Source organism: Toxotes jaculatrix, chromosome 2, assembly GCF_017976425.1.
Source record: "Toxotes jaculatrix isolate fToxJac2 chromosome 2, fToxJac2.pri, whole genome shotgun sequence".
NCBI lineage: Eukaryota > Metazoa > Chordata > Actinopteri > Toxotidae > Toxotes > Toxotes jaculatrix.
Genome location: NC_054395.1, coordinates 14,413,422 through 14,423,106, shown reverse-complemented (window position 1 = coordinate 14,423,106; position 9,685 = coordinate 14,413,422). Strand labels below are relative to the sequence as shown.

General features: G+C 42.4%; 1 protein-coding gene across 1 annotated transcript in view; it reads right to left on the bottom strand.

Annotated features, from left to right (window-relative positions):
• Window positions 1-406: 406 nt before the first annotated feature.
• phactr3a (phosphatase and actin regulator 3a) overlaps window positions 407-9,685 on the bottom strand; it is a 28,360-nt gene continuing 19,081 nt past the window's right edge. Inside the window, exons 5-12 of the mRNA XM_041058905.1 lie at window positions 8,887-9,115; window positions 8,508-8,758; window positions 7,476-7,629; window positions 2,625-2,680; window positions 2,124-2,185; window positions 1,879-2,019; window positions 1,469-1,545; window positions 407-980 (exon numbers count right to left, since the gene is read on the bottom strand). Of these exons, the coding sequence (XP_040914839.1) occupies window positions 965-980; window positions 1,469-1,545; window positions 1,879-2,019; window positions 2,124-2,185; window positions 2,625-2,680; window positions 7,476-7,629; window positions 8,508-8,758; window positions 8,887-9,115 (986 nt within the window). The 3' untranslated portion in view covers window positions 407-964. The remainder of the gene's footprint in view (window positions 981-1,468; window positions 1,546-1,878; window positions 2,020-2,123; window positions 2,186-2,624; window positions 2,681-7,475; window positions 7,630-8,507; window positions 8,759-8,886; window positions 9,116-9,685) is intronic.

Below are 9,685 nucleotides of genomic sequence, written 5' to 3'. Positions count from 1 at the left end.
ATGTTATTGCTACATGATTGGTTCTATACAAAATGTAATGCTTTTTCTGATATTTATTATTTGATCACATTTATAGAGTTGGTCATTTTTAGTGTTCTTTGAAAGCAAGTGCAGGTAATAAGCTTTATTTGGGTCTTTAATTTTCTTGGTTTTGTGATATTTTTTAATACAAATTCCTAATTTATTCATGTAGCTTAGTTAAGTACTGAAAAATGAACAATTAAACCTTTAAAATGTTAAATCCATCAGTTGTTTTTAAATACCTGTTCAACTCAATCCTTAATTGGAAATAAAATTGTTAAAAAGAAAATGAGATAAGCCGTTCTTAAAAAAGACTTTGTATTTTGAAGACAAGTAGTGCTTACAAAGGTATTTCTCTTTTCAGTGAAGACATTTGACAGTCCCATTCAGATTGACATACTGTATGTACAGTTAATATCAAATTCGTCCCCAGTACCTCCTCCCCCAGACTGCACAGTCTTTACACAGTCCAAGTGACACATTATTCATCAGTTAAGAAAAGGTGAAGCTGGTCACATGCACAACTTCTTCCCACTACACGGATTCACCCCGCCTTGTCAAACATGTCCATGAAATAGTAAAAAAAAAACAAAAAAAACAACACTGACTGAATGTGACAAGATTGTTTTTTTTTTTTTCCCCTCCGCTCTCGTCCTGAGAGTCAGAGGCTCCACCAAAGTCCTCTTCCACCAGCCAGCTTCCACGTGGCGACGTCCAGCAGTCTCCAGGACACACTGCCGCAAACGTAACCGTCATCTTTTCTCCCACACCCGTGCCCTCATACTGATAATATGATAGTCAAGGGTGCTGGAAGAATGTTAAAGACGCGCCGAAGACGAAAAAAGGCTTCAGGCTCTTTGAGCTGTCACTCGCTGAGCAGCTTGTAGCAGCTTCAGAAAAATTTCTAAGCTCAGCATTTCTTCACAGAAGAAACTCCCCACTTTCATGGCCGGTGGAACCTGGAGAGAGAAACATTGCGGAGAAAACGCTGTGTGTGAAAAGGGGGAACGGTACAAATTGTCAGAGCAGAAGGTGCCTTTGTCCTCACACCCGGCTATGATTGCAGCTATTAATCAGTTCCGTGGGGCTATTTTTAGCACAGTCATTAAATGCGCTGCGGAGCTGGTCATGTATACTCTCTGTCCCCGCCACCCTCCCTGTGGGTCACTGTTACAACTCACAACAAGGACCCCCGCTTTCCAAACAAGCTTAACCAAGGACACAGTGGCATTTTATCATTTCTCTCTCCCTGGCAGTACAAGCTCTCCAGAGGACGACCCCAACCCCCCCCCCCCTTCAGAAGCACTCCCATCTATCTTTAGCTCCTCCTTGCTTTCTGGATGAGCAAGGAGAGCTAAATTTAGACCACTGCAGCCAAGAATAGAGCACGCATGCACGCTTTCCCAAAACATGCACTACACACAGACGCACACCTCAGAATACTGACCTCGTTAGGTGTTTGCTTGAGGCGTGCACTTCCATCTCGGTGCTTTTGAACTCGTTCAGCTCTTTTCGGATTGCAGCCTGTGGAGCGGGGGGGGAGAGGGAAAAACAGCATTAGTGCATCCCTAAGTGCATCCTGAGCCACTGGGGCGCTGCAACCTTTGAGCAGCAAAGTGACTGCAAGAGGAGGAGAAAATATAGCAGGGGATTTGGATAAGCTGATAACAGCATAAATGCAGTCCTGATGGTCTTGATGAGCAGTGGGTCAAAGAACTTGGGGAATTTTGTTATCAGACTGGCCTAAATAGTAGACTTGTTTGGGTGATAAATCCAAGCGATTAGCAGCAGCAGTACTCAAATACTCTTAAAAATAAATAGTACTTGTTGTGTGTGTGCTTCAAATTAAAAACACACCTTGTCTGCTGCCGAGAGCCGAGTCCACGGCTTGTCTGCTCTCCTGTCATAGTCCTGAGCTTTGGCCACCTCCACGTAGTCACTGAAGCGGATCAGAATCTTTCTGTCTCGCAGTTCATCTACCGTGGGCCTCTGGTTGAGCTGGAACACACAAGAAACAATGGACAAGCATTTATAGCTGGCCGCTGTTAAGTTTGAATAAAGCAGAGTGGACTATATATGGTAAATACTCAGTAGTTATGTACCTTTCTGTTTAGCCGCTGTTTGATCTCCCTCCTCTCCTCTTGCTCTGTCTGGTCATTCCTCTCTGGAAAAACAAACAAACAACCAAATCAGAAATCTAGAGTATATCAGCAAGTAATCATCCTTAAATACATATTTAACACACATTACAGGGTATTATTTAATTTAAATGATTAATGGGCACAGAGCCATCATCCATTGTGAAACTGAATTTAAGTGAACTGTAAAAAAAAATAAATATGTAGGCCATTGCAAGTACAGATTCAGCTGCTTCCACCTTTAACAGGGTTCACAGTGAAGAGAGGGAATGTGCAGTCATGCGTTCTTTGGCTCCTGAATAATGTACTACAGTGCTACACATCTGTGCTATCATTAATGCATTATTTTTGCCGTGTTTTATGTGTGTTTCAGCTCTGCTTTTACATAACTATATTTTTTAAATTGTAAATATTAGTATACCGGTGAGGAGGTGGTAGTTTGGACACTTAAATGTTTGAACTCACGTTTCAGGATGTTCCGACTCTCCAGTTCCTCCACATTTGGTCTCTGGCTCAGCCTCCTGCGGAGAAACACCAACACCACGTTTTGAACCATTCTGACTTCAGCTGTCCCTGTCCTATCCTCTTTAAACCGGCTGTAGTTTCTTCACTGTGCGCGTTCTCGAAAGGAATCCCCTATGTCTCCATCTCGCATCCAAACCGCGGCTGTGATGCTTCGGCAGAGGCGCTCCCCACATCTGGAATAGTCAAAAGAAGCGCGATTCTCCCGGTTGAGGATTCTCCACCAATTTATTTTGCGATTTCAAGACGCTGCATCTCAGGTGCAGCTGCCGTATCGCGTTAACTATACACCGCAGAAGCAGCAGCAGCGGCACGGACACTCCTCTTTACTATCCGCCACCGACTACAAGCGCTTTTGAACTGGGTCGTGATGGGCTGCTGGGGCGCGACTCCCCCAGTTTCCCTGGTTACTACATGCATAATTTGTAGGAGGCGGAGTCTCACAGACTCCCACTCACGGCATCCCCAACCTCCTCCTGATCTACTCTGGGCTACTGGCACACTCATTTTACCCATGTTGTTGCACCACCTCATTTTAATTTTAGTCACGTATGAAAGATTTTAATTATATATATATATACATATTTTTTGTTAGGAAGGAAAATAATCTAATCAAACCAGGAATAAAATATTTGATAGGTTCAAAACACTATAACCTATTTTATGATCTAATACAATTCCAGTCTCTTCTTTGGTCTTATGACCAGGTTTAAACACTCAGATCACACTTAGTTTATTTATTTCAAGCTGCCAGGTTCCCTTCACCATCAAAGCATCCAAAAGGTCTCCAAAATCCAATGTTTTCCCGGAGTCTGTTGTGCATGTGAACTGTTCATACTGCGTGTAAATAATAAATGTGAGCTGCACAACAGGGCTCAGCTACAGACAGCATGTGGCAAACCCCACACAGCACACCTCCAGAGGTGGAAAGGACAGAGAGGGCAGAATGTCGCCACGCAGCAGGACTCTCTTTATCCCCTCACCTGAGCTTACATTGGACACTTTATAGTTCTGTCCTGTAAAAGATCAAAGTTAGGTCACATGTACTGAGACACAGACACAAAAGCAGTCCTGGTTGCCCAATGCCTATGTGTACATCTTCACTGACGGGCAATGAATAGCTAATAAAATGATTTTAAACCCTGTTAATACAGTTTAAGTGGGAATTTAACCGGCTTAAACCTACACTTGTGTAACAACAGATGCACCAGCGCTCAGCTGCATTATGTAAGAATAGTTTATCCTTGGTTTGTTTTGTATGTGTCAACACTGGCAGGAAAAAAGAAAGCAATGTTCACAGAAAAGTATGTAATTTTCAACCCCTCCCAAAACACTGTGTTTCTACTCAATACTGTACAACGTGAGAATGAGCACAGGCAAGCAATCAGTCTCTGTTAATTAACACGTGTGTGACTAGACATCCAGGAATAGCATGAGGAATAATTCAACCGTTTGGCTTCCCTAGTGAATTCTCTTCTGAGAAATGAGATTAAAAATGGAACATAAACACCAAGAAAGTTGTCTGGGACAATTTCAGTGTTTTACACCCAGTCAGTTTGTAGGAATTTGGAAAATTTCCTCCTAAATGCTTTATTATGAAAAAAAAAAATCTAAAAAAAAAAAAAGATGTTTTTCTACTGTTGGTTTTTTTTTCTGTTACCTTCTCTGTTAGGTTTCCCTTTTGATCAAAGTAGTTTTTAATTAAATCAGGCGTGTTTTCTGTGACTATCTCAAAATCTCATCAGGTGGAGAACAGCGCAGAACGACAAGTCTATTCCTTCACGACTCTTCGATAAACAAGCTGAGTGACGAAGTGTTCCCATACCTCTGACAATGTCACATTTTAAACAGATGAAACAGAAAATCACTTCCAACCAAAGCCCCAGCGAATACAGCCATCCACTGTATTATTGACCAGGTCGTCGAGTTGCCTAGCAACAACAGTTGGTATCTGTGAGACAATAGAATCTTCCTGCAGAAATTCTCACTTCTCCCTAGCAACACACTAATGGGGATTTTACTATTACACACAGAGGGGTATGTGCTTTACAGGGAATCTGTGGCTATTTTTAGAAACAGACTGCTTACGTTTTTTCCGTCTTTGTCGCTGAGCTGCATAAATCAGAGATCACTGTCAATATTAAACACTGCTTCGGTAGCAAAGTCAGATTTTCTTCTTCGAGAGCCAGATGAATCACAAAATATTATTACTCCGTGCTGCTCTCAGGTGATAGGAGACACTTTATTTGTGATAACTGAGAATATCACCACAGGAGACAACACACTGACTCACTGCACCGGTTTCTCATTCTCACCCACTGCTTTCTGCATCCTGATTCAGGATACAATTGCAAAAAAAAAAAAAAAAAAAAGATTTTGAAAGGCATCCCCAAAATGCCATGATGACGCATAAACGCCTGTAGGCACAAGGGTTTCCATTTGCCAAGATGTTCTGCAATAAAATACGAATGGAATAGAAAATCTAGCTATGCCAGCCAAGGGAGGAATGAAAAATCCAAACAAAAGAATGAAAAAAAAAAAAAAACCCAATGAGTGGGTGGCAGAGGCTCTCCATCTTTTATTTCTGCTGCCAACTGTGCAAGGAGACAAAATTGGCCTTTCCCAGCTTTCTTCCTTTTTTCAAGTACAGTAGCAGGCACCCACCTGCTCCTCCCCCTCCTCCCCCTCCTCCCCCAACTCCCATTATTTCTGCTGATACAACTCCCCTACAACACATTTGTGGAGAGGAGGGAGTGTGTGGGGAGATGCATTATTGAACAGTGTCAGGAGCTAAGATTAGACACAGCGGAGCGAGGCTGTAGCACAAGTGCGAGGTGGGGAGTCTAAAGATAGAAAGGTCATCTATCACTGACACAATGGACAGACAAGGTGTCATTATCCACCATAAGTGCTAATGGCATCTTCTGCTTGATTGGCTGTGAACATAGCAGTGGCTTTTCATCGTGAGCTGCAGATGGGATGGAAATAAGAGCCGGTTGAATCTAAAATGGGAGTCACACAGCGAAATCCAGAGGAGTGTGTGATGGATTGTTTTGCAATTCAGTATGCATGCCCAGGGGAAATGAGCTTTTTTCCTCCAATACGTCTCCCCTCCTCTTCACCGCTCTGAGCTATATTTAGCCAGGATTTCCCCCCACCAAAATGGTGCAGTATGCCTTCAATATATGCCTACACTGTACTGTAGGATGAAATTGCATTTTTCTTGCATAATGCTTGACACTGTAGCTGAAGTAATGGCATTCAAATGACTTATTTTGTGCTTAAAACTTTACAGATGGTGGCAGTGATAACTCCAGACCAACCAAAGTAGCAGAACTGAGCAGCTGCTTTTTCATGAAGCCTTTTACAAGGATATAAAATTTACGCTGCTGCTCAAAGTCCTGGAGCAGTGCAAAGGTTTTAGATTTTTAGCACATAGTACACAAGTAAAACTGCTTTAAGAATCCTTGTGGATCCTCCTGAGGCCATTAATTTATTCTGTCCTTGTAAAGAAATTTAAACGGATATAAATCTTTTGAAATGTGTGCTGTGTAGAATTAGATCTTTGAATAACAAGCAGCTTCTCTCACTGCTGTGCCACAAGTGGAACCTCTCTGTCTTTTAAGCATTGACCCTGCTAGCTCTTATGCAAGCTACAGTTATGCTCTATCCTCACCTTTACATAAGCTGTGCGCTTGCAAGCCTGTGAACATCTATGCCCTTTTTCTCAAATAACAATAAAACATTTTCTTCCAGTCGATCTAAGAATAGATCAAGGAGGCAGTATTCTTAGTTGTCTCGCAGACAGACAGGGATCTTGTTCTCTAAGAAAATGTGGGTGGCACTCTGTTCTTGGCTGTGAGTTATTGCACAGCAGGTTATGTAACGCTGTGGTGTGCCCCTGTTTGATGCGCTGGTGTTAAAGAACCTTGGTCTTGTGATACAGTCACACACAAGGCTGCTGCAGTCAGTCTTTGGACATTACGTTTCTCAGTTGTATTAGAACAGCCAGTTCTATTAATGTCCTGGCAGGGAAGCGCGCATTCAAACATCAGCGGTGCATCTTGTACGACGAGATTTCCTGGAAGCAGCATCTGTCTGTACTTGTTGCACTCCACAAACTGAGAGAATGACTGTTCTTTTAAAAGCATCCAGGAATTTATGGAACATGTGCGTATTTCTTACTCCAAAAGATTTCTGGGACTTTATTCCATTTGGCCGCTCACTGATTTGAGTGGATAGCTCACTTTCCCCCCACACATTTGGAAGCCTCTCAGTTTTAGTTAAATTGGTTACATGCTAGCGTGGACTGTGATAGAGAGGCTTCCCAGTACGGGGATTGGCCTTGAGTAGAAAGTATTACACCCAAACCAATTCTTCTGAGCAGTAAGATATTACACAACATAAATCAAGTCTGTGCAAAACAATCAGATAATCCGTTTAGATCCGATTTTTATCTCACCTCCACCTACTGGGTGTTATGTAACTGAGGCAATTAAGCATATAGGTTTTCCCTGCAAAAAACATAGCCCAGGTCTGTCATGGATTCGCTGTTGTACTATATACAGGATGGAAGTCATTAATTAACTGCAAAACTGTGTGATATTAAGGGATTGTAGCTATAAATTTACTTGAGCAGTGACAAAGGGAAATGCTGTTACTTATTTCATCCAGCTGACATTATCAAACCTGATGTTCAGCAGTGATCATTGTAATGTTTATTGCCATTTCTTCAACAATAGATAAATACTTCAGAAACACAGATAGCAATCTAGAGAAGAATTTATTGCTTACTTGGCGAGTTTCATCTCAATCTGCTGGCGAATTTCCTGGCGCTCCTGGTCGCTTCTTGCTGGGAAGATATTCCTGTCCTCCAGCTCCTGCTTGCTGGGCCTGTTTCGTAGCTTGACAGCCAGCAACTCCTTCCTTAGCCTGCGAGGAAGTGTGCCTGCAACCATGCGTACACGCATTAACACACAGGAAACTCATAACTTAATATCAGCCTTGTATGACTTTTATAAGAATCTTCTTCCTTCTCTTTTCCAAACAATATTCCAACACATAGTGTAAATGAATAAAACCTTCCAATACCTAATCCCAAAAATTTCACAAGATGGTTAATCTCAACAAATATCCTCACTATAGTGAGTATAGTACATAGTATTTGCAGTTTGGAAATATATGGACATGGGAGCGATATCAAATTTTGTTTTGTGTTACAGGACATTTTAAATGAACAGCGCAAACAAAGACACTAAAAGACACTAACTAAGACTCTACCCCCTACATTCTCCCTCTACCCAGTCCCTCCCTACCCACTTACTCTGTGGAACTGAGAGGAACTGTTGAGTTAGGTGATAATTCTGTGTGGATACATGACTACAAGCAACCTCTTTCACTTAGTAATTTGACCCATTGTTGATATAAAATCATTGATTAATGCAGCTTTAAATTGTGCAAATTTGTTAGTTTAAGTCCACAAGCTAATTGATGCAACAGAAAACCAAAGCCCATTTAGTTCCAGGGTAGAAGTGCTGGTCTCCGGGGCTCGAAGCAAACTATAATTACTGGCCATGACAGTCCATCCAATTTTCAGACAGTAAAATAGGTAAATGTCAGGGCCTTATTTGCTCCACTGTTATCCCTGTGCAGATGTAACCACATTCAAATTAAAGAAAATGTCAAGCACCTTAATGTCAAAGTGTGAGTTTCATTTTAAATCCAGTGTGTACAGTACGGGTCCAAAACAAAACCAAGAAATAACTGTGCAAATATCAAAATGCTTACAGAATACACTTTAAGTCACTTTTTTTTTTTTTTACGCACCAGAGATGACAGACTCGTTCCAGCCATCCAGGTCGGTGGGGAGGCCCGAGGTGTTGGAGAAGCACTGGTCCAGCCGCACGTTCTCCTTGTTCTCCTCTGCCTCCTTCTTGGGCCAATCAGACCCTCCACCTCCCACACAGCCACCCACTAAGGATACTGTGTGTTGGTTCTCAGAACTGCAGGAGCGAGAGAGCCGCCCGTCAGAACACCACAGCCGCGGGGGTGAGCCCTGCTCACAACCCTCATGGACACTGAGGGGACACAGGTAGGAATGATGTTGATGGCCACCCAATATTTGCTGTCTCAGTATTTCTGAGTGTGGATATTATATAAATAGATGTATTATAAATAGATGTGCGGTGTCAACCTGAGGACTCACCTTTCCTGCCTGTTCTTGGAAGCGAAGGCTCTCTGCAGTTCCTCCATAATGCAGCTAGGGGGCATGGGAGGATGAATCATATTGCCTAGATGTGGGGACCCTGAGGGGTTGGCCAGGGGCCCTCGTAACGGCAGGGTCATTGAAGCGAGGCTTTCTGTGGCCCTGGGCAGAGGTTCCTTGGGGAGGTAGGAGTTGGGCAGGTGAGCAGGGAGCGACACAGGGCCTGAATCTGAAAGAGAGGGATATTGGAGGAGAGAGACAGTGAAAGTTAAAAAACAGAATCTCTATTTTCCCTGTATATTAGTTTGCAGGTCACAGGGGCTGGAGTTTATCTTCAGATACTGAGCTGAAGTTTGGGAAACACATTTACATTTTTACTCATGGGAATTCAGACTCTCATATCCAGAGTCTCATATCCTGACTTGCACACCTGTTTAATATGAGAAGGAATTTGAACATGTGGAGGAAAAAATATGAACACAGTGGAAAATACAAACTTGCCAAGTTTTATAGCAAAAACCCCCCCATACTTTCATCTTCCATCTGCTGTGTATCTAAAAGATACAATATGTACTACTACAGTAACATTGCTGGAAAATGTGGCTCATCTTACTTTGTGCACATCAGTCTGGAGGCTGGAATCTAAGTTACTTCAACCTTGATTTTGAAACAAAGCAGCAGTACCAACTTTCAAATTCCTCAAACAGACAGATGAGAAATGAAAGAAAAAAATGTCTTTTAAATGTGTTGTGTCACCATGACCCAGTCTTTGCACTAACGCAGTGAGCTCGACTTGGAA